At 37.5% G+C, this 25,498-nt stretch overlaps 1 protein-coding gene across 2 annotated transcripts; it reads right to left on the minus strand.

Annotated features, from left to right (window-relative positions):
* Positions 1–7,268: 7,268 nt before the first annotated feature.
* On the minus strand, positions 7,269–21,324 carry LOC116252666 (sugar transporter ERD6-like 16). Of its 2 annotated transcripts, XM_031627088.2 has the most exons (19): positions 20,797–21,322; positions 20,500–20,562; positions 20,322–20,411; positions 20,129–20,188; positions 19,657–19,722; positions 17,013–17,078; positions 16,165–16,240; positions 11,301–11,365; positions 11,105–11,197; positions 10,689–10,769; positions 10,495–10,579; positions 10,336–10,382; positions 10,145–10,207; positions 9,931–9,990; positions 8,857–8,910; positions 8,636–8,695; positions 8,350–8,464; positions 8,053–8,184; positions 7,269–7,439 (listed from the first exon to the last, which is right to left on the minus strand). In XM_031627088.2, exons 1-18 carry the CDS (start codon positions 20,908–20,910, stop codon positions 8,054–8,056), a joined length of 1,389 nt encoding a protein of 462 aa, XP_031482948.1. In that variant the 5' UTR covers positions 20,911–21,322; the 3' UTR covers positions 7,269–7,439; position 8,053. The 2 variants fall into 2 exon arrangements, with proteins under 2 accessions (XP_031482948.1, XP_031482949.1); XM_031627089.2 differs by lacking the exon at positions 10,689–10,769 and having other exon boundaries at positions 20,797–21,324.
* Between the last annotated feature and the right edge of the window lie 4,174 nt (positions 21,325–25,498).

Below are 25,498 nucleotides of genomic sequence, written 5' to 3' on the forward strand. Positions count from 1 at the left end.
CAAATCTGTAGCTCAGCAAAGATACTCCTATTTCGGGTGAGGAGCGCCAGCAACCTGCGACGTGTTCTTCTTCTTCAGCAAGAAGTTCGGCAGAGCTCCATTCAATCCATACCGTCCTTCACCCCAATGTTGAGCATGATCCATGGGAATCATTGGAGTCGGTGTTTTCGACAGCCATCCGTAGTCTGGCTCTAACAGAGAGAGAGACAAAGGGTCATGACATTAGGTGAAGGAGGGCATTGGGCCCTTGCCGCAAGCAGAAAAAAAAAGGGCAAGGGCCAATGCTTACCTTAGAAGTATCGCTCGTGATCTACATTCAGCGGAAGAACAGCACACGATACGTCGAAAAAATAGATGATGCTAGAATTTGCCATTGATGATTCTCGAAACTTCAAAGGACACCAGAGGTAAGAGAAAAGGATTTGGGAAGAAAAGCCACAGTGGATAGGGCTGCACAACGAGTCGAGCCAACTCGGGCTCGACTCGTTTTTATACTAGTCAAGCTCAAGCTTAAATATAAACTCGAGTACGTTAACGAGTCGAGTTCGACTCGAACTCGACTCGATTAAACTCGACTCGGCTCGACTTTAATCTCATATTTTATTTTATGTTTTTAATTTTCCCTCCTTCTTTTTCACCCACTCAACTTAATCTCATTTTGTTTTTACGTTTTTTAATTTTCCCTCTTTTTTTCCTCTGTTCACCACCACACAGCCACATTTCTTTTTATGTTAATTTATTACACCCCACTTTCACTTTTTTCATTTTCCCTCCCGCCCGTTTTCTCTTTCCTCACCATTTTTTCCTCCCTTTTTTTATCTCTTCTCACCACATCTTTCCATTTTCCCATGTCATTAATGAGCTGCATTAATGAGTGCCTTCAAGCAGTCTCGGAGAGTGCGCATTACGGATGATGAAAGCTTAAACGAGCCGCTCGAGTCGAGCTCGAGCTCGAACGCAGTTGCTCGAGTCGAGCTTGAGCTGAAATTGTAAAGCTCGTGTCGAGTTCAAGTCGAGCTCGAGCTGACTAAACATGAGTCGAGCCAAGTTCGAGTCGGTTGAACTCGAGCTCGACATGGCTTGTGTGCAGCCCTAACAGTGGAGGGAAAAAGAAAAAAGGCTGGGAAACACAATCTGCAAGGCGGGCTTCCTGGTTTTTTTAGGTTATCTATACTGGTGAAACTGCTATAAGTTGTTTATATACCTGTAGCACCTAGTATTTGTGCCAGCAATTCAACAATTACTTTAGTCACAAAGAAAGTCACGGTTGTAAATTATTAATTATACCAATGGTTAGTTTCACCTGCATAGCTTTGCCGTTACAAACCTTGCCTGCCTATACATGCAGAATATCACTGGTATGGAGGTTCGTTTCAAAGTTACTGTTTTTACCGGTGGTATTATGCACCGTTATAGATCTTGCTGCCCAATTTCCGGTGACAGTTCGTTCCCGATGAAATCCAGCACCAGCATATCTTTCATTACCGGTGAAAACATCAACACTATAGTTTTCTATCTATGCCGATGAAAAAAAACAAGGTATAAGCTTGTTTTCGGTAAGACCCGACCCGAGTCGGCCCGGGTCCCAGCCCGGCCCGGCCCGTTTGATAATAAAAAATTGTTTTTAATTATAAAATATTTTTTTAATAATATAAAATATATTTTTAATTATAAAATACACATTATTAACTTTAAAAAATAAAATAAAAATTATTTTTTATAAATTATTAACAGGCCGGATCGGGCCGGGCCCACCCGGGCCGCACAACCGGGCCTGGGCCCGGCCCGATAGCCCGTTTTCCCGGCCCGGGCCCGACCAGGCCGGGTACCCATGGCCCGATGCCCACCCTTAGTTTTCTTGTAGTGGTTGGTCGTCAATGGGTTTGTCACGCTCCTGGGTGGAAATATTATCTCTTAGAGCTCAAATAAGCACCATCCTATAGCATGATCATCTGTTGTTGAGATAGAATACAAGGCCATTGCTAAAGTAGTTTTAGAACTTGTATGGCTCAAATCTCTTCCCACAGAACTACATGCTCTCAATTATGGTGCACATATCTTACGATGTGCCAATTTTGGAGCAACTTATTAGCAGCTAATCTGTGCTTCATGTTTGTATAAAAATTATTCAAATTGATTTTCATTTTGTAAGAGAGAAGGTGGCTAAGAAAGAGATTCACATTGAGTTTGTTCCTTCAGAAGAGCAGCATGTTGATATTTTAACTAAGTCTCTTGTGGACCTCGTTTGCATTACTTGACAAGCAAGTTCAATTTGGTCTATATTTGCTTTTACCTTGAGGAGCAATGATAATGAGTCTATGCCGAATCAGAAAAAAAAAATGCCATGCTAGTGATTGTAGACAGAGCACGTTCCTAAAATTGAGTATAACAAGTGACCAACATATAAAATGTAACACCCGACGACAGCGAGAGCTCCTCTCAATGTCTCAGTTGGAAGAGGAAGAAGAGAGAGACACTCAGAGGAGGCGGAAGTGAGGAAGAAGAAGAACAAATGAAGAAACTAGCTAAGGAAGAGGAAGCAAAAGAAGGAGCAAAGGTTGAGGGCTCACAACATAGAGGAATAGGAGGAGAAGGCAGCAGTAGGGCTGCACAACGAGTCGAGCCAACTCGGGCTCGACTCGAACTCGCTCGCTCGGAAAAACTCGGCTCGAGCTCGACTCGTTCATAAACGAGTCAAGTTTGAGCTTACAAAAAAAACTCGAAACAATAAACGAGTCGAGTTCGAGTTTCAGGAACTCGACTCGTTTATACTCGACTCGACTCGTTATAAACCCGTTAAATGTTGAAAGCCGATACACTAACTTATTGAAACCGGTTCACCGGTTTAGGGTAAAATGTTTTACATTGAATGGTCGGTGTTCTTTGTAAAACTCGACTCGATCGCTTTTCCTTCTTTCTTCCCTCTCTTTACCCGCGCAACCTCGCTTTAATTTTGTTTTACGTTTTTAATTTTCCCACCTTTTCTTCATTTTCTTTTCCCTCCCTTAACCTGCACGGAGCCACCTACCCCTTTACTCTCATTATTACACTCTCATCGTTACTCTTCCCATCAATTTCCCTCTCGTTTCTCTCTCACCTTACGCTCGTCGTTCACCCACGCCCTTTCTAACTCTCTCTCTCTCTCTCTCTCTTCTGAAGGCTGAAGCAGAGGCAGGTCGGGGCAAAATGGGGTCTACAAAGAGGACGGCGTGCAAGAGGAAGGCGAGATGGACGCTGATATGGTCGGAGCTGTAGACGGCGAGACTTCATTTTCCAAGGTTAGAGCTAGGGTTTCTTTCATTTGGGACTTTTTAACACCAATTCACAACACAGCTGAAATTGGATTTTTCTTTGTTTAGGAATTGGGTCAGATGAAGAGAAGGCTTAAGGAGATGGAGGACGTGGCCGGTGCTCTCCGCGAAATGCTGGCCAAGATAGAGAAGAAGATGGGCCCAGGGCAAGGCATGAGCAAATGTGTTGTTTTTCTGCTTATTCTTATAGGTCCTTGTTCAGTTCGTTTATTTTTGCTTATTCTCAGAGGTCATTTTTAGTTCAGTTCGTAAGTTGCAATGGGCAAGATGCTGCTGGATATTAACTGAGTTACTCGAGTTAAGCGAGTCGAGCTCGAGCTCGACTTTGTATAATCGAGTCGAGCTCGAGCTTGTGTTAGGGAGCTCGACTCGAGCTCGAGTCGAGTTCGAGCTCGAGCTTGTGTTAGGGAGCTCGACTCGAGCTCGAGTCGAGTTCGAGCTCGAGCTCTTTGAGTCGAGTCGAGCTCGAGCTGGGCAAGCTCGGGCTCGACTCGGCTCGTGTGCAGCCCTAGGCAGCAGCAAAGAGGTGAGTTGTCCCTCGCCCACCCTCGTTCTCTGGACTTTTTTGTTGTTTTCCCTCACTCTGAATCTTCTATTGACCATCTCTTCCTATGCTTTCCATCTCGACCACACACTCTCCTACGCTCTCTCTTGACTCTTGAGCACTCTCTCACTCGTCCGGTTAGTCTCTCTCGTTTCCAGTTTGGTTTTTCCCCCTCTCGTCCTCCATCTCTCATGCACCCTGTCCTTCTTTTGCCCTCATAGTCTCTGTGCTCTCTCCCTTGATTCACACGCTCTGCAAGGGTTGCCTTTTCCAAAGATGTCGAGTGGCTTGAGGAAACAAAGGCCTCAAGGCGTGGAGGTGTGCTGCGGGTGTGAGGGAAAGAACGGTGGCTGCACTCCAAGATGGAAAAACAAGATGCAGAGAGAGTGAAGGGAGCAGGCTGCGTCTAGGGCAGAGTGAGAGAGAGAAGCAAGGACGGTAGGAGAGAGAGAGAGTGAGAGTGAAGAGAGAAGAGGAGTTCACGGGTAGAGGGCAAAGGGAAAAGAAAAAAAACTCCTCTTTCTTCTTTTGGGCGTCAACTTTTCAACTTTCTCATTAACAACTATATAAAGAAAATAAATTAAAACAAAAGCAAAACTTGATCCTTAAGAATAGCAACTGTTGATCGTGCTTTCCATGATCTCCTCCACTTCAGCCCTCAACTTAGTAACCATTTCAGCCCTCAAGTCTCGCACCATTTTCTCCATCACCCATGATCTTGGGAACCGCACACACATTCTCCTCACTTCCTCCATTTCTCTTTACCTCCCCACGATTTGGAACCCCACACACTTTCTCCCGTTTCCACTTTTCACTCCTTCACGCACTCACACTTTTCCCACGAGCTCCACATGTTCTCACGAGCTCCTCCACTTCAGGAGTTAGAGCAACATCCATCCCTCACTCTATCCCTTGTTCATTGTCTGTCGACCAAACCCTCTCCCAAACCTCTCGCTTGGCACTCTGTCTCTAGCTCTTGCTCTCGCTTGTTTCCCCTGAGCTTTTTCCTGCTTTCTCCCTCAGCCGAACTCTCTCTCTCTCTCTCTCTCTTTGTGTGCACACCTATATATATGTGTATACACATACACAAACACACACAAAGTGAGCTTTTTTAGTTATTACAACCCTTCTGTTTCGACACATGAAAACATACTTATAAATCAAAAAATTGAAGGAAGTCATATTGGAATCTAAATTATTTGTTTGCTAGCTGAATTTCTTGCTTGGTTGAAATAGAACTCCCTATCAATATGATATTACAAAACCCTTTGGCTGAATGTTTCTGATACAGGCCCATCTAGTAGTCCGTCGAGACAGGACGTAGGCGAGGACGTGAGACGCAGGGCCACCCCGGCCAAGCATCGAGGGAGTGGAGCCTGCGTCCTACCAGTTTCCTTAATGCTCATAAACATGAGTTAATTTACAACTTTTTTTGTTTCTTATCCCTGAAAGAGGTTCCTGGTACTTACTGAAGAACTAACGGATGTTGATGAGGTTTTCTTTTATGATACGGTTATGCTTGTAGCTTCTACAGGCATTATTACTCAGTTTCGCAAGAGGTAGGAATTTTACGACTACTTTTATGATTGTTCTCATTGAACAGAAAATTCCAGCAACATGTTACCAAAGACTTTTGAATGTTCTCATCTAAAAGCCTATGGAGATCATAAAGGGTTTATTGTTTCCCACTTTAACAATTTGAAATCCTTGCAGACTATGTATTGTACATCATCTATGTGTTGTATAAAAGAAGCACACGAATAGAGCACATACACACCATATCTATATGATTTATATATTATGTTATTGTTATCTACATAGGACTTGTGAAGGGCAAAAGGGGATGAATATATTACATCTGATCCCTTGAGCACAAAAGCTTTAAAAATGAAAAGTAATTGCACATGCTTTTTAACATTCCTGACAGTATATTGAATATGATGTGAAATTGTCCATCTTTTCATTCTTATTTATCATGTTACACATACCTATTAGATGTTTCATATCCATCATTTCTTTAAAGCTAGTTCAGTTCTACTTATTGCATTAATTGCACCATATCCACCATTTGTTTTGCACTCAGACCAATTTTACTAAATAGAATAGTTGTTATTTTTCTGTAGGACCTAATTTTTAGGAAACCATAAAACCCATATTGCTGAGATAGGATCACCAATACATGTATCTGACACAAAACCACAAACCCAATAATGCTAAGATGGGATCACCGATATATGCATATATGCAACATAGACATGTTTAGTTTTATACTTACATCCTTCCAGTAAATGTAAATGTCGCTAGTGGCACTTCACATGTTGAGTTATATAGGAAAAAACTGCACCACCATTAGTACTTGGGTAGATTAAGTTTTAGGCTTATTTTAAACATTGTGAGGTAATGGTCTTAGTCTAATGCAGATAGTGGCATAGAGAAGCACTCCATTTAAGCATATCAATCATGCAGCGTCCTATTTCTTCTAGTCACCCTGTTACTAATTTTATTCTTCTAGTAAGCATTGAAAAAAAAAAAACTCTTTGGTATCCTAAAAATAAAATGTGCATTTTTTTTTTCAAATATTCAAGTTTCACATTCAATTTATCGACACTTTAAAGAATGCCTTCAAATTTAGAAGGAATTTTGATTAGCATGTTTATCCTCCATCATAATACTTCAAGTCATGATTCTTTGTATACATGGAGACACCAACATTTTACACAATCTTGACTTTTTTTTTTTATATGTGGTCTTGTTTGTACATTTCTATAAGTTTTTAGTCTTTGGCTTTTAAATTTGTCATCGATCTTGGATTTCAAGCTTGATATATTTTTGTTGTTTCAGCTTCGGGATTACAACCATACAAAATTTTAGGTTAAACAGATTTCATTTGGATATCTAAGATTTGTTTGAAATACGATGAGTCAGTGACAGACTGGTCAAATTCGTCAAGTATGTGTCATACTAATCGTAATGACATGGCTTAGAAGAGCATCAATGACGCACTACCTTTATTAATAATCAACACTTTACCTGAGCAAGCACAGGAAAGTCCCCCACTGTTACCGATGGAACATCTTCACTATGTTCGTTAGAAACCTCCCTTCACTAAGTTTGCTGGAAATGACCACTGGCCCATCTTTCTCACCAGCTTGCTTCCTCTATTTTTCTCATCTCATTATTGATGGTCTACTCCGTCACTCGAATGAGGATATTGCAAAATCGAAGGTCATGATGGTTCACGTGGTTGGGGACATAGTCACCCTTGAGAAACCTAATAAGTTGCAAGGTTTCACTTGAGGCACCTTGAGGGGTTTTGGACGGGAAGGCAAGCTCATCCTTCAAATCTCATTGTCAGGGGTCCGGCTTCTATGTTGCCAAATGGGGACAAAGTATCCATGGATGGCCTCTCAAAATTTGTTTAACTCCAAGGTAGTGTTTTATTGAATATGGATCTGGGGCATTACCAATTGATAGGGAACCAACATGTTTCAAATACATGGTAATCACATCATGTACATCTTTTTCAATATTCAAAAGACATGTGCATGTGGGTGGTCTTTCTCTTTCTTCACCATCTCCTTCTCCTGCCATCAACACCGTGGTCAGTTTCTAACTAATTTCACGAATAAAACAAACTGGCTACAATAAAGGTAATATGGAAAAAAAAAAGTTATTTTAATAATGTCAATATTTTATACCTTGTAAGTCACTTTTGAAAATTCTTACATTCGTAAGGTCTATATATGTAGTAATTGTAAGCCCCTTAAATATTTTACTACCTTGAGTGCAAGATGGGAATATATCCGGTTGCCAATGTCGACAAGAATATTACCGAAGAAAGTCATATGAAACATAAGAAGCACCACTATTTATAAAGCTAGTTTTAACAAAAAAAAGGGCCAAAAAAGTTCCAAACCTTAACTAGACCTTCATTTTTCAATGAAAACTATGATAGTTCACTGAAGAAAGTGTGGATGCATAACCAAAGTAACAAAGACTAAATGTAGTTAGTATTGATACAAGTGATCTATAAATTACAAAATCATGGAAAGGAATGGTATTGTTGATTCTATGAACTAATTTCAGCTAGCTGCATGGGAGAAAACAATGGAAGCTCACAACTTGTTATGTTGTTGAGTCAATATACTTATCTAAATTGAATAGATGAATCTTCCACAACATGGTTGTGTCAATTACCTCAGCTGAAGATGCCGAGTGATGCCATGGAGGATTGAATTTCTTCGAGGGTTCTAGCTCTAGTTTCTGGGACCAACTTCAGCACGAAAACTATGGCTACTGCACTAACTGCTGAGTATATGTAGAATGTGCCTGCAAAGTGCACTTAAATTTCAGTTGGAGACATTGATGGTTTACCGCTTGTATCATGATGAAGTTGGAAGGATTTCTTTTTCTTCCCTTTTTCTATAAAAATACTTTGGCTTTTCATTTCATTCTCTGATCCAATTATTTAATTTTCTTAGTAAAAAAACTTACCCGCTGCACTCCAACTCTCCAAGTAGTTGTAACTGTAGGTAACAGCCCAGGAACCAAACCAGTTCACCAATGTCACCAGGCTCCCTGCTATTCCCTTTATGTTGATGGGAAATATCTGCAGCAAAAAAAATATATGCATTCCTTGATGTAAGCTTGAAAATCACTCGTTCGTTTCGGCATATTCAACTACCATTTGATTTGAGGAATAATTGGCTGTTAGTATATTCAGAGTTGCATGGTCTAAATTCTTATGACAGATTGAACATAGGTTAACTCAAATGCTCACCTCAGACATCATAACCCAGGGAATGGCACCCATGCCTAGTGAGTAGAAAGCAGTAAACACCTGATAATGGCATCAGAGGAGGAATAAAAAGATTATCGCAGGCATGAGTACCAGTTCATGTTAGAAAAATTCAATTGGGTCATGCCCAATAAATATATCCAATAAAGAGTACTAGGTAATTAAATGTCCAGAATTAAGTTGTATGAATAATATACACATACCAGTATGCCGGTCAAATTTAGGGCTGGGACGGCCTTTGTTGCCCAGTGTTGAGCCTACATGTGCATTACATAATATCATGATATTTCACCAAGAAACAAACCATTAAATAAGAAATGTAACACCTCATAGGGACATAGCATAGCTAATCGGATGGGGGTTCTGTGCATTACATAATATCATGATATTTCACCAAGAAACAAACCATTAAATAAGAAATGTAACACCTCATAGGGATATAGCATAGCTAATCGGATGGGGGTTCTAACAACCCGTGTTTCTGTTTCGATTCATATGCGTACTATGCCCCTTCGACTTGTGGGATGCGGTATGACACTAACATGAACTTGCTTCGTCCCCGTGGTCAGGCCTCCATGTAATCGTACACCAAAGAGGGATGGGGAAAGAGGGGTTTTCACTATTGTCTGAGGGCTTGCACTCACCTAGAATGAAAAGAAAGGCAATTTATCTTGAGATGCATGAACAAGTCCTCAGATCTGCACCCTGAAATCAAACTCATACTTGTGTGTCTTGTTATGCCAAAACACTGTGCCTCATACACAAAAGTGTAGATGCTTCAACCAGGGCCTTGGACTTCTTGACTCACTTTACATTTTCTTCTCTCGTTGGTGCTCATAATTTTTCCTTTTTTTTCCCTTTCCGAATGAGGGTAAATCTTAACCACCCCAGCTTTTTGGTTGATTGCCAAAAATTTCAAACTAGTAAATGGAAAAATTGAGACATTAAACATTCGTCACATTCTCTCATATCACCTGCTTGCTCTTTTTATATAAATTCAACCATACATTATTTCAAGCAAATGGTAGTATCGTTAACACCTATTTCCTACAAAAATTGAAAGCTCATGAAAAAATCTGACATGGATCTCTTCAACAACGATGCTAACTAAGTGAATCATGATGACAAGTTTATTCATGCAAGCTCTTAAGGCGCTGAGCATGATGTTTTAGGTTGGGCGACAAGAGAACCTGCCGTGAAAGCTATGAAGGTATCCTTCGAATGATTTGCCAGCTGATCCACTAGCATAAAATTGACATTTGCTTACGATTATTTACCTTGAAGAGAAAGGACGTTCCGGCTAGGAGGCAGCCCAAGCAAGTGCCCGCAGCTGCAACCTGAAACATGAGTATGGCATGTGCTTAGCTTAGAATCTGCCTACGATTAAACGGCAACAACCAAGTAGTTGTATATTGCATGTGGTAAGTAGTGGCAGATTGGGTGTGACAAATGAAGAGATATTGTTAAATTAAGAGAAAAATGTCAACTTACCATGAGGAGTGGCTTTCTTCCTGATTTGTCCAATAAAATTGCCCCGAGTAAGGTTATGGGAACCTGTACAAGGTACGAACCAAAAAAGCTTCATATTCTAGGTTAATAGAGATGCATATAGGCACAGTTTTGAAAAAAGGTACACAATTAATTGGTTTAGTGCTGCAGCTAGAAATGGCTAGAGAAGAAACCTGAATGATAGCCACTGCAATGCTTCCAACCTTGCCAGAAGAGAAGCCTACAAGAGTATGTAATGGAAGAAAACTAATTATTTTGTGAGTCTGAAAATGGTCAAGCCTTGTCGTTGCCTTAACCCCCACCAATGACTTTTGCGATAAGACTAAACTAACCTGCCGAGACGAAGATATTACTAGCATAAAACACGATTGCATTGGCACCCCCGAATTGTTGGAACACCATTAATCCAACTCCTACCTACATGCACATGGGTTAGATGGGTCATAAACAATAGAAATCCAAAAAAAAACTTGAGCGTCTTACTTTTTCTCATCAAGCTATTGATATCAAAATTAGCTATACTCACAATCACAGAGTGTGCATATTTCTTCTGAAACAAATCTTGAATTCTTGTTTTTGGAAGTAGTGATTGCAACTCTGTGTAATCCTGCTCACCATGAACTATTATGCTAAGAATATATATATACATATATATATATATATATATATATATATATAAAACTAAAAATTATATGAGCAAATTGATCAAATAGTCATAACAACAAAAATGAGTTGCAAACCAAGTGAGGCCAAGCCACCACTAGTGTCGCTGTCACAACAAATTTATCTAATGACCTTGACCAGTAGCATGAAGTATTTTTCTATTCTCAAACTGACTTTGAAGAAAAGAAGCATAAAAGACAAAAGTTGTGGTCCACCAGATCACAACCCAAAAAAGACTTTACTTAATGCATAAAGTTCAAATTTGTGTTTGCAAAGGACCTTGATTTCTGATTCTTCCTGAGAAATATTAGCATCCTTTCCCCGTAGCTTCCGTAGTGCACTTTCAAAATCTGCTTGGCGGCCAACTTTTGCCTACAGGTAAGAGACGAGTGCAAGATTATTGTAAAAGGCCCAACCTACCACTCGGATGTATATCTATGCAGATTGTGTTAATGAAGGAAAAAAAAGAACCAACCAGCCATCTTGGAGACTCTGGAATGAAAAAGAGGCCAATAACTTGAACGATGCATGGCACTATTCCTGTTAGCAAGGCACACATTCTATGCTCAAATGAAACACACCCGAAAAGGACAAAGCATAAAAGACCACAAATATTTAAAGAAAACTGAATCAAATATTTTATTTCATATGGGAAAAGCCATATATTTCTGAACAATTTGATTCAATAGTATTCCTTTATTAGTTAGGAATGGAATTGATAATATCGGTAACTCTTGGATAGAATATTAGAATGGAAACATCCATTAGATAATGAATTATTAGCATTCTTGCTAAGTCATGGTTAATCGACAATTCAAAGTGTTTTTCTTGCATATTCTTGAGCAATCAACATTTATAGACAGATGTAAGGAGAATTTGTTTGGGAAATAATAAGTCCTTTTGACAGCTCTTTCTCTACAAAAAAAATTTGCATAAAAACATAGAGATAAATGGGTGATTTTTGAATGGAAAAAAAGTTTGTTGCAGGGTCTCAAATAAATTGGCTTATTCAAAAAACTCCTTGTTCTTTGGAATATCTATCTTGTATCGAGTGCTTGACTAATTTCAACCAATATAACATAAAATATATTATATTGACACTCAAAAAATTAAATCTTCAATGCAACAACAAAAATATCTAGAGAAACAAGTAGAACCCATTCAAGAACCAACCATAAAATTTTCTTCTATCAGGGTGGACTTTGTTCTTTACCCTCCAAAAACATGCTTACTTTAGAATCACCTTCTTCTACTTGAGATGGAAATGCCATGGTCAGTATGGTTACTTTTCTTTCTCTTTTTTTCGACTATTTTACTCTCTCTTCTCTATTTGAAAGTTACATACAATTTTCTCCTTTTCCGGAGTACCTTCCTTAAACTTTTTCATAAAGAACTAATTATTGAATCAAATGCCACATAATTCTGTGATAGCAAGAAAAACACCAACAAACTAAGTTTATTCTAACAAGCCCCTCAAACCCCATTGTGGTCAAATTCTATCATTCTAAGAATTGTCTTCAATTTCTTGAATGTGGCATACATCAATGGCTTTTTAGATATGTCTCGTGTGCTTTATTGTTCTACATTGAACTTGTTTCATTTCTTTATCTCATCATTAATCACAAAATTGAATTTGATATCAACATGGTTACTTTCATCATGAAAAATCACATATTTTGCTATAGAAATTGTTGAATTGCTATTTGTGTTAATACACTTCAGTAGCTTCACTTTGACACATATTCATAAATTTAAGCAAGTTTCTTGCCGATAAAAGATGCAAAAATATATGTATAGTTGGAGCCAGTTCAACTTCACAAGTAAAGTAATAATGACTTGCTCTTTAAAACACAACACAAATGCAACATCACTGATAAACAATGCGAAAGACAAAATACTTTCTATTTCATCCAAATCATTTACCTAATCTCTATCTATATAGCTATCAAAGTCAAAACAAATTGCAAGTAAATAAAATGAACCATGATGGGAAATACCCTCATATAATGAATGATTTTTTTGGTAGAAATAAAATGTTTTTCATTATACATTTCAATGTATCTATTCATCAAGTGAATTCTACAAAATATATTAGTCATGTACATGTCAAACATTGAAGGCTTTCAGTAGAGCTTTTGAAGTAAGTAGAATGACTCATATTTTCATCATGATGCTTCTTTCAATTTCAATTTACAATTGTCTATATTCTTTGTAGGATTGCCCTCTCGCAACTTGAAATTATTGAAAATCTTGATTAGATAAGTACTCTGACGTATAAATATGTTGTTTTTCAATTGTTTTTACTTCAATGCCAAGGAAATGTTAACATCAACATAATGTTGGTAATATCAAATTCTTGATGGTTTTGAACCACTCAATCATGTTTGGTTTGTTGTTTGTGAGAACAATATTGCCAATTTATAAATACATAATCAATATATTTCTTTTCATATTCACCTTCTTATACAAAATATGTTCTACGAGCATTTTAAACAATTATTCATTCGTAAATATTTGTCACTTGTTGCATTTCTTGTATGAGGTACTCACTTTAAACTATATAAACTTTCGTTAGTTCATATATTTTTATCTCGGTGATCCTTCTTCAAATAACCCAAAGGTTGTTAAACATATTTTTTTTTATTCTAGAAAATTGACTAAAAAGCTGATTTTTTATCCATTTGATAATTTTTTTGTTAATGTTGTAGTAAAAATATAAAAATAATGACCTCATAGTTTTTAAGCCAGCAATCAAAGCAACTACCTCTTTATGTTTGGTTTTCTTTTATTTTTGCCATGAAACCTTTCACAACCAATCAAGAATTTTGCTTGTTTATTTATCTATTTGTAGCCTTTTAAAAGTAATATCAATCTCATATGTTGCTTTTAATTGACTTGATTTATTCACTCATTTCATTTTACTACATTTTTTGTTGCCTGGATTTTAAACATATAGGATCAATATCTATTAGAAAATAAACGAGACTTAGATGTTCATCAAATTGAATTCTTCTCTTTCACTACTTTGATTTCACCATAAAATTCTTTCAAGCTTATCATTCTTTGAATTTTGTTCATTTGTATTCTTTCTTAAAGGTAACAATGAAAGATATGATGGACTATTTGGATGTGATCATTTGGGGCTACATATATGAATTTCTTATTCTTTTTCGCTTTTGGCCTTTTTAATTTTGAAGATGATGTCATTTATTAATATCATATTTACACACTTTTGATAGTGTACTTTATCTTCATTAATCTCTACATGTTTACTATGAAACTTTTTTAATGAGATTATTTAGCTTATAGCTCATTGTGTTTTTAAGATAGCCAAGAAAAATATAAGTTTCACTTTCATCTTGACCGCTCGCTCTTCTTCAAATATCTTGGCATATAAAATACACTTAAAGCTCTCAAGCATACAACATTTAGCGTATATGGAATTTAAACTTTTTTTGGTGATTTTAACTTTATATTCTTTGTATAATATATATTAAATAACATCAATCATAACTTTGCCCTAACTTGTTATACAAACATTTTCTTTTGTTGTACTCCTATTGTAATAAAATTTGCCTTATGTCCTTCTCTATGATGTCATTTTGCTATAGATAATCTGAAGTTATCATTTGATGCCAAAGTCTGTAAGTCTTGCAAAATTCTTTACTTGAAGCCAAACTATCCACCTCTATCCTATTCCAAGATTGAAAGTTTGTTGTCAACTTTGCCTTTCTACAAGTTCTTTGAACTCTTTAAATATTTCCAATAACTGAGACTTCTTTTTGAGAAATATATTTATGTCCTTCTTCAAAAATCGTCAAGGAAATTAAAAAAAAAATGTAATTATTTTTTTCATATAACTTCTCCTCTAGGTGGCCAACACGTAGCAGTGTGCACAAGTTGTAAGTCCTCTAACTCTTTACAACTTTTTTTTCTCATAACCATCTTTATTCATTATCTAACAAATGCACATTATTCACAAGCTTTTTGTGATACTCAATCATTAAAAACCTTATAACAATCAAGCTCATCAAAATATTTGATTAATGAATATTAAGATGTTAAAGTTGCAAATGTAACAATTGTGACGTGTCACATATAAAAACCTGCAAGCATTTGAAAATATAATGTTTGTGGCTAACATAAATATGTGAATTGTGTTTCATAAGAACTATTGCAATTAAAATTTTCTTTTAATCTCTCAAACAACCAAAAAATTCTTCGATATGATTATGTTAGTGTTTCTCCAAGAGTTGCCTGAAGCTAAGAACATTACCTTTTGTGTCAAGAACACATTATACATTAGAAATAAATTTATGTCCTACATCTTTCAGTTTGACAAAAATTTTGACTTTATCATTCACCAGTCTTTGAGTGATCTCTAATTCTAATAGTATTTTTAGTGATGAGTTCCATAAATATCTCTTCATTACCAAACATATGGTTGATGGCACTTGCATGAAGACTTCCTTTTCAGTTTTTTAACATGATTAACATGTCCTCTAAATTTAGTGAACTTTGTTCTGCACTCATAATCATGGCGCTTATATTTTTTGGTAATTGAAACATTGTACATTTTCCTTGTCACAGCCATATTGATTGAAGTTTTTTTTACAATGTCTCCTTAAACATTAAAATTTTGATTTTGACAACCACCATAATATGATTTGCTTCTTAGTGATATAAAATTGCATCATCTGCCTTTCGAAAGGACCTTTATGCTTCAAAATCATCATCATCATGCTTGGGAAGAAGGTTCGAAGATATCACTTTTTTTTCATCCTCATTTCTTTTAACTTCTTTTTGTTATCTATGAGGTCCATACATGAATTTCACTTTTTTACAGAGCTTCTTTTTTTTTTTTTTTTTGAAAAATTAGGTTCATAACTTGTAACAAGTACCTAATAAATTTCTTCTATGATAAAAAGGAAACGATACCAACAAATTGGAGTAAATTCCCAACAAGAAATTGGATAAATAGAAACAAAGATATTGTCTAGTACTCTTTAATTAATTTTTTTTCAATTACCATCCATCTAGCATCATCCACACACACACACATAGATCTAGATATCTATTTGAGCTCCCTGTATATTTTCTGAACACTTATTGAAAAAGGAAAATTTTGAAAAAAGAGTACGTTTTAGACATCACTAAAGCTTGGTGAAGTTTGAAAATTTTCACTTACCAACCATTTTATTGTCTGATTGAAGTTGCAAAACATAAAATCACTTTAAAATGTGTATGCTTTTCTTGTTCCTTTACAGCTTAATTAAGCATTTAATTTCAGATTTTTTTTTGGAGAAAACAAATCCCTCTCATGGTAAACATGTACTTACCAACTAACGCCAACACACGCCAAGTCACGAATTGCCCCACAAGATAAGCAATCGATGAGCCAAGTGCTACCATTAACTGCAAAGGTTAGTTGGAAAAGACGATTAGGACGCTTGCGTGTTGGGACGGAGAAATCAGCAGCGGTTTTTAACCAACTAGCTCTTTTAGAGAGATGTGGCAAAAACCACATAAAGTTCATAAAAACGTTCAATGTTGGTCGGTGTTTGAACCTAGCTAACACACTCCAAGTAGATAAGATGTTTGGGCACCAAAGACAAGCGGAGAGTTCCAGTGCTTGAAAAGACTAAGGTGCCCAAAATAAAACATGAAAAGATGTGGGTGTGAAATTGTGGAAATTAAAGCCCTTTTGAAGACGACAAAATGGCAAGCAAGGACATGGACAACCATGTGTAAGCGCAAACACGCTAACGGATCGTTTTGGTTTTAGGTTTAATGGTAAGGATAAATATATATAAAGCTCGTGCATCAGATGAGACGGTGCGTGCTTTAATTGAGTCGTTGGCATTAAAGACCTAGTACCTTCTGGGCATTAAAATTGCTCATACTTCAGAAAGAGAACTTTTTCCTTTTTCCTAAGAAATTAGGCCTTTGGATGTCCTAAAGATCAGATGAGATGGGGGATTAACATGGGATCAAAGCTTTTTGAAATTGGTACCAATCCAATTTCAAGGATGAAACTAATGAATCAATCGAGTGTACTTATAGCAGCACATCAAGTGTACCACGACCGCAGGAATTCCACAAATTAAAATCGACTCACTTCATTCAGGAAACCAAACTACCAACTAACGTTAGATCTGTTTCCAGGTAACTTTGTGAGTTATGGTACCTGATTAGCAGTCGTCAGTCCTCCTCTCAGGTCCTTGGGAGCTATTTCGGCCACGTATACCGGCACCTGTCCATTAACTTTTGTTATTTTAGTATAAGAAGTGGATGAAGAGTACTTTTGAGAATAGGAACAAAGTAAGCGATCTGTTCATCGAAACATTAGTGTCTGCTAGTGCCACTGTGACTGAAAATTTAAATATTAAGTTGGCACTGAAAATTATCTCGTAAAGAATGAATGATGGGTCCGCAAAAACTTTAGGTATACAACTAAAGAGGCAAGAATATTTGGTTTTCCAAGGACCAAGCTATGAGTTTTCTAGTTGAACGACAAAATAAAATAAAAATAAAAATAAACGAGACGAAAATCGCACCGACAGACGATCCCGATAATTCATTGTGGGGTTCCACCAGGCAGGAGCGGAGCAAGGGAGCATGGGTGTGGGCCCTTACATTTTGTTAAATTATCCGTTTAAATTTTTGAAAAATGTGAATTTGGTAAAACTTTTGAAAAATAAGTATTGTCCATATAAAAAAAATTTCAAAACTTATATGACAGCTCAGCCTTCTGAGGGCAAAATCTGACTTTACCCCAGCAGGAAATCCTCTTTCTTTCTTGACTCTGTCGCTTGAGTAAAGTTACTTACCACGACATCGAACGTGGGTGTGTCAGAAATTGATGCACAGGATGGCAATGATTAAATATTTTTATTAAAATCATCAAGTGAAACTTTTTTAAAGGGTAAAAAAGATCGTAAAAAAAAAAGTGAAAAACTTTAAAATGTGCATTTCGTTTATAAAATTTTTTTAAAATGGCACCAACCATCTTTTGGTGCATATTTGCTGCGTGTACGCCTGTACTTACGCAACTCAATCTGGCGCGACATGCCTTTGGGAACGCCTCACTTCTCCTACCTCCCTCCAATAATGACACATGTCATTCCCTTAAATCTCATGCCTTAAAAAAAAAAAAAAAAAAAGGAATAAGTGGACATAAGCAATAGTCAAGTGGATGAACACATACATGTGGAGGAAAGAAAATTGAAGTCAGACCACTACCTTTATAGCATTTTGTTTTTTTGTTATATATATATATATATATATATATATATATAGAGAGAGAGAGAGAGAGAGAGAGAGAGGGAAGAGAGAGAAAAATGAACATACAATAAGGATGCAAGAAAGAAACAACACCACAAGAGGATTTAATACCAAGAATACTTGGGAATTAAAGCATTCAAATTCATAAGTGTTTTTACTACCAAAATAAATGTAAAAAACTAACAAAAAAATGTAAAACTGTTTAAAAGGTAACGTGGGGCACCCTTGTATGAGCACCGATTCCATTATAATTCTGCCCGCTTCTGGAAAAAGCTGCGTCCCAGTAACGTGTGGATTTGAACAGGAAAAAAAAACATTACAATATCCGTTGACAGAGTGCCGCGACCTTCTCTACACGAACTTCAGTTTGTATTTTTTATCTCATTTTTTAGTTTCAATTTCATTTTTCTGAAGATACAAACGGAAAAAAGTTTTTAATTCATTTGGTTTCTCACAAAAAAGGCATCACTAATTGGTAGGTGTAGAATTATTAACCACTTCAGTTTAAGCCTCATGTCTTTCATCTAAAAATATACTTGGGGCCTCCTCTCTCCGAAAATGAAGGGTAAAAAAGTTAGTTCAGAAGCGAAAGCAATTTCCACAAACTTGATATCTCTGTATCATTCCACAATTAATTTGATATTCTCTCTCTGCTCTTTCAAACTTGAAGAGAAAAAACAAAAAGTCATCGTAGATGCATTGAAACATTGCCGGGTTACCCACAACCACTACTTATCTTATGTTCAATAACCAAGGGGTCGACAACACTACCTACTTCTTTCTTCCTCTCTCTTTTTTTTTTTCTAAGTGATAGGTAGCACAACCGGTTGGGTAGCATGTTATAACCATATTCTTAGTTCAAATCTTGGAGGATGTTATTTTGATTGTATTGAAAAATGATGAGGTTGGGGTTAGAGATACCATCTAAGTGGACGGGTTATTATCCCTCCTCTTTCCCCCATCTCCTTCTCTCTCTCTCTCATCTGATTTTGATTTGATATTCAACAGGAACGCTTCAAAGAAAATTGAATATCGAAAAAAAAAAGAAAATTGATTTTGATATTCGATGAACAAATCAATTTGAATTTGAATTTCAGCAATGATTGAATTCGGATTTAAGTAAACATCTACTGGATTTGGATCAGATATAGTTTTTAATAAATATCGTATACCCAATGTCCATATATTTTGGAAGTTACGTTTTAGAATATCGAATTGCAGTTTGGATTCAATTTAAAAGTCGGATATTTCAAATCCAGATGTTAAGCTGAAAGCCCACTTTGGATTGTGAATTCAAAATCGATTTGGATATGACATAATTTTTTTTTTTTTATCCGCATTTGAAGCTGAATTCCACTCCAAACGTAAACATTCAGAAAAGCATATACATTTGATCTGATCCGTCTCCCGCACAGTTTGCAGCCACACAAACAAAGCACACTCTTGCGCGCACCCCTACGCTGACCCCTCTCCCGCAGAATTTGCAGCCACACAAACAAAAACACTCCCTCTTATGCAGAGTACGAGCAGGGAGCGATGAACTTTACCACATAGGAGAAAACGCCAACTCCGAATCCCCCCGCCAAGCGTCCAAGGTCCAGCACCCATGCTGCCTGCACAACCAAAGTTAGCTTACTGATCATATCGTGATTTTCTAGCAAGAGCAACGGATAAAAAAAAAAAAAAATCCTCTTTATTTTTCCTTTTGAACGGCACTTGGCCCCTTTATGCACCTGAATGGAAAACTCCTAGCGGTTTCTAATATATGCTTTCTTTTATAGACATTAGACAAGTATTAATTAACTTGCAAAATCAAACTCGGATAATGAAAATAAAAAGTAAGTTTCAGTTAGTTTTCCCCTTCCAAATCCAAAAAGAAAACTTGAGGTCCTTAACAGCATTACACTCCTCTTACCTACCTAGCTTTTTTGCCTAAGCAGAGGCCGTTAACTAAAGGCACCTCCTTACTTGAGAATTGTCAAGAAAAGAGAAATTATTTCATATAAGAAAACTAATTACCTTGGAGAATGCAATTGCGATCCACCCGACGATGCAGATGGCAGCGGATGTTGCCATGGCCTGCAGATTTGTCATTTTTGTGGCACAAGTTAGTATAGCCATATGTTAGATAATTAATGATGACAATTTCAGCAGGTAGGTAGGAGGGAAGGAGATGAAGAAATATAGTGAGTGTGATGAGAAGGCACGGCACCCCTTTCCGGCCGAGGAGATCGGCTATTCTTCCACTGCTTATGGCGCCGACCATGCCACCAATCGTCAATATGGAACCGAAAACCGAATACTGTTTCATTTTCTTGTCAGTATAAGCGTTCGGTACACGAAATTAAAGAAGCAGCGTTCAACGAAGAAGAAATATGTATAATCCGAACCTGTGACAAACTGAGACCAAGATCGCTGATGATGGCATCCTCAGTGGGCGAGGAGTAGCCTACCTGAAAATATATATGGAAAACCACGGTCATCTCTTACAGGGTCGACCAAACCAGTACTAAACAACAAGTAGCTATTGATACTAATCTCTCCTTTAATTTTCCGCTTGACTCTTACGACCGACAGATATACATCAACAGACATTTTTGTGTATCCACTAAGAAGGAAGAAGGCCATCGATCACATTAATGTTGCAGAAAAATTAAGACGCTCCCATATCAGAGACAGATGCTCACAGAGATTCCATATTCGAATGCACCGCAAACTGCGACAAAGGTGCCTAGCAGGACCATCTTGATGGATTCCCGCTCCTGAGGAGGTAGAAGACTCGCCTCAATCTCCGTCCCCATCTCCCTCTTCCTCCCTCTGTATTCTACTCAAGCCAACTCCCCACGAAAATTTTGAGTCGTGAAGATCTAGCAGCGTCGAGGTATGCAGCAAGATGACACGTTAGACAAGTGGAGAGATCTATGGCGCCAGGAGATGAAGAAAAAGGCAGTGGTCTTATTGATCTTCTGAGGGATGTGCGGGGAAAGGAGTAAGTAGCTAAGGAGGGCTAGCAGCTCTTCCCTTGTCTTCTCTGGTAGGTGGAGGGGCTGAATACCATGGACCCATGACCCTGGACCCATCCTGCATCTCATTTCGCGGGGAAATTAACGTTCAACGCTGCCGCTGCACCTCTCGGTCAAATCGACTGACCGGAAGATCGACACCGGCAAGCTTTGAAGGAGCAGTAAGAGAACCGCCTCTTTTCTTTCCTGTCTCTCTGGTGTATAAACAATTACATTTGCCAATAAAAAGCCACTCACCGTTCAGAAACATAAATAATAGAACATGCAGCCGCGTTTGTTCCTTCGAAGCTGAGCACTATTTGGGCGCCAAACAAAAATTTTTCTTGCGTAGGAGGACTTACCGCTAGAGCTGCTTCAGCAACGTATCGGTTGCAGCACGCTTGTACCCACAACACAAAAAGCTGACAGTAGCACATTACAGACAAGCACTATTTTGTTGTAATGCACCTTTTACCAAAGGAACCTTTCCCTACTGAAGTTTTCCCTCCAAATCACGGTGTGCAACCAGACCCTCCTCCCTAAACATGCCCTTCGCTAGTCGCAATGAAGTCCAGTGAAACACCTTTTTTTTCTACATGTGAAACATTTGATACATATTTTCTTACCATGTAGCTCGGTCTGCTTAGCTGGAATTCGGCACTTTTAAAACCCATTTTTAAATTCAAATTATCGTGTTAAAGGCTTAAAGCGATCGGGTAAGAGTGGAGCATAAGCGAAAATAAATGAGTGGACTGGGACCCACTCGCTGAACAGTCCTACTCTGAATTGCCCCTCTAACCTGTGAAGCTCGTTATATATATACTGTGTTGTTTATGAATTTTTCATGCGTCATTTTAATCATGACAAAAAATGTCTCAGCTACAAAACTGGTTATATATGTTGTGTTGTGTATGAATTTTTCATATGTCATTTAATTATGATATCAAGATTTGCTCGACCCATGTTTGCTCGACCCAAACGGAGGTCGGAGCTGAAAACGCTGGTGATTTGAAGTTGATGCATATTCGGGTTTTCCAGGCTACTGTTCAGGCTGAATTCGGGCAGTGTCTCGACCAGACACGTGTTACGGATGACGGGATACGCTGACACGCCCACGCCGCCTTTGAGAAGAGCCTGACTCGTGCGAAGCGGGACTCGTCAAGTTTTGTTGGATCAGTGAAGCGGGATTCGTAGCGGGAATACAAAAAGAAAACTTTTGTAGGGACAAAAAAAGAAATAGCAAAAAAAAAATTTTGGAATTCGATAAAGGTAAAACTTGTCAGTTCGTATATGTATATCATTATGACCAATATAACCATATGAATGAAACAAAGCGTCTTCGTTTGTTTTTATCCCACTCATAGCGTTATCTTATGCAACTATCATTATCTCATACTTTTGTTGTTATCTCATACACATTATTTCATACTTCTGTCATTAACTCATACTCGTTATCTCATACCATTATCACTATCTCACATTTATGTTGTTATCTCGTACTTATTATTATCTCATACCTTAGTCATTATCATATAATAATCACTATCATTATCTCAATGCTACAAGTATGAGATAATGGCAGATGCTACGAGTGTCAGATAATGACTAAGGTATGATATAATGAGTATGAGATAACAATACGAGTATGATGATGGCAAAATTATAAGATAATGAATGTGAGATAATGACAAAGATATAATAATTACAAGGGGTATGAGATAATGTGTATGAGATATGGGTATAAAGTAATAACAAAAGTACAAGATAATGATAGATGTATGAGATAATGACATGATTAAAAATATTTGTTGTACACATGTAATATTTGGCATTAAAGTAAATCTGCATATTGGTAGTAGAATCCACGTTCGGCGTATGCTTGTTGCGTATGCTTGTTGCGTACACAGAACTTGATCTCCTCAGCTAAAGGAACAACTGCCTTGCCTCATTTCATTTTTTTGGTCACCACAAATGGAGAGCTTTGTCGAGGAAGAATGCAACCTCGTCTTCGTTATTTTTAATTGAAGGCACACAGTAGTCATCCATTCTCCACCACTTGTTTGCCATTGAAGATTAGCTTATAAAGACGTCAACGTCAATAAAGGAGGTGATCAACAATATGTTGTACATGTGAAGGGAACTTTGGGAGGATGCCATCAACATGGACGAAGAGGCTTATCAAAGCTCTCTCTCTCTCTCTCCTCCCCTCCCCCCCCCCCCCCTATTTAAAGTCATGCGCTGATGGGTCCTACATTTGTGGCCTTTCATTCTTGCACCTCGCACCTCTTTACAATCTGCCTCTTTACTTCACACTCATTTAAGATGACTTTTTGTTTCCGATTATGGTTGAAAATGTTTTTGATGTTCTATCAATGCTTACCTTCAGCATTCAGCATATGTGTTCATCAACTGTGGCAATTGGCTTAGGTGTTTAACCAGCTTCTTCTTCTCATTTTTCAACACAGAAGGAATGATTTAGTACCCTTTGTTTATATATTATGTGTAAACATGTGTATCAAATCCAAAATTATTCCACAAATTAGTATCATAAAGCCAGGTTCTATGCCTACGTTAATGCCCTTGTCTCTTGTTTCATCCTCTCCAGTTCTCCATGAGAGCGAGTTCAGCTGATTGCTACCAGCCATACAATTAAGGGAGGAACTACAACAAATGGTGTATATAGGAATGGTTCCTCGGCACCGGTTTGGAGAACTAGTCCTAGAAATGTGGCTTTTGAACATAAACATCTATGTTTCTGGATCTTTCTCTCTTATTGTCTTTTTATTCTCTACCCTACTTTTTGCTTGCTCAGTCTTTCTCTCTCTCTCTCTCTCTCTCTCTCTCTCTCTCTCTCTCTCTCTCTCTCTCTTTGCCAGACACTTCATCTCCCTCTTGCCAACTGCAATCTCCATTTCTGTCTCTCTAGCTTTCCCCCCAACTACACACACTCTCTCTCTCTCTCTTTAAATTCCTCCAATCAAATACTTTATCTCTCTTTCTTGATTCTTCCCTTGATCAAACCTCCATCATTCAATTGATTCCCTCAATTTGATCCTCAATCCCTCTCTGCCAATCATTTTCATGAGCCTGCAGGCAATGTTGACACTGGAGGATCTGTGCAACAACTAGTGATCATTCCTCTAAGGCTGCCAAATTTTCTTTGGAGGTAAAAATCTATTTCTTTAGGCATTTTTCATTAGTCAATTTTTTAGGAAGTCTTAGATTGATTTTCCTTGATTGTTACGATTTTACACATATATTTTATGTTTGAGATTCTTCTTCATTATATTTTGGATTTTTCTTGATTTTTTGGTGCTTCGGCAGTTCATTTTGTTCTTTTTTTTACATGTTTGATTTTGTTGTCACTTGAATTTCTTTTTTTTATCTATCTGAGTTCATCTACTAAAAATTTTATTTCGAAAATAGCTGGATATGTTTGTAGCATAATTTTCTGATTGTTGAGGGCCTGCAGTCTTGGGAATGTAAATGAGAGTCTGCGAGTGTGCTTTGGGCATTGTAGCATAAAACAAAAGGCTTGAATGAACTCACTCTTTGTGGATGGCCTTAATGATACCACTGTTGTATGGTTGCCACCTACGCAGCAGCAGACTCTGGTCCTTTCAGCAGCACGAAGACACCATATTCTGATGTAGTTCCCTATAGTTGATCTATTTTTCTGCACCAAGAGTGTTGGTTATGTCAACGCTCTCTCTTTGGGTTTTCCATAAACCTAAGTCAGCCAGAAGAGATTGTTGGAAACTGTTATTGTAAAACTTTTCTATCTTCTTCTTTTTTTTTTAAAATGTCACCATTCTCTTTTAAAGGTTTTGGTTTGGAAATAAATGTTTATAGAAACTACATTTTAATCATGATGGATGAGACTAATTATATAACATGAAAACAACTGAAAAAGTTTTTAGGAAATACATGGGACAAAGGTGACACAATCATTTCCAAAAGTTAACTCATATAGTAGAAATAGCTGCTGCATTGCAATATATACCTGTGATAAAAAAACAAAATTATCCCTTTGAAAAAACCACCATTAGGGAACTGCTCCAAGTAACTTTGTATTCCACCTGACATCTACAAAAAGAAAAAACAAGCATCATGATTTGGAGTCTGGCTATCTAGACAGTCACCTACAAAATGGAAGTGTCTTAACAGTGCAATCTCACCCACAAATAGCTACCACTTTTCTATACATACAAATTCATGTCAATGAAGGAAAAGTCTTGTTGTTATATCTAAAATGTCTAGTTTGAATATCTCACAACCACGATCCCACTTTGTGCATAAGGTTCAATGTCTTAATTCCTTTTATCTAAACACACAAATTCATCATCATGAACACCACTTCCCATTTTTATCTTCCTAAAGTTTACGC

This window comes from Nymphaea colorata, chromosome 4, assembly GCF_008831285.2.
Source record: "Nymphaea colorata isolate Beijing-Zhang1983 chromosome 4, ASM883128v2, whole genome shotgun sequence".
In the NCBI taxonomy this organism is placed as follows: domain Eukaryota; kingdom Viridiplantae; phylum Streptophyta; class Magnoliopsida; order Nymphaeales; family Nymphaeaceae; genus Nymphaea; species Nymphaea colorata.

Coding starts and splice junctions, on each gene's coding strand:
- LOC116252666 (XM_031627088.2), bottom strand. CDS start 20,910: ATGGGGACGGAGATTGAGGCGAGTCTTCTACCTCCTCAGGAGCGGGAA. Junction 9,991..10,144: donor GAAGAAAGCCACTCCTCATG/GTAAGTTGACAT, acceptor CTCATGTTTCAG/GTTGCAGCTGCGGGCACTTG. Junction 8,465..8,635: donor CCTGGGTTATGATGTCTGAG/GTGAGCATTTGA, acceptor TTTTTGCTGCAG/ATATTTCCCATCAACATAAA.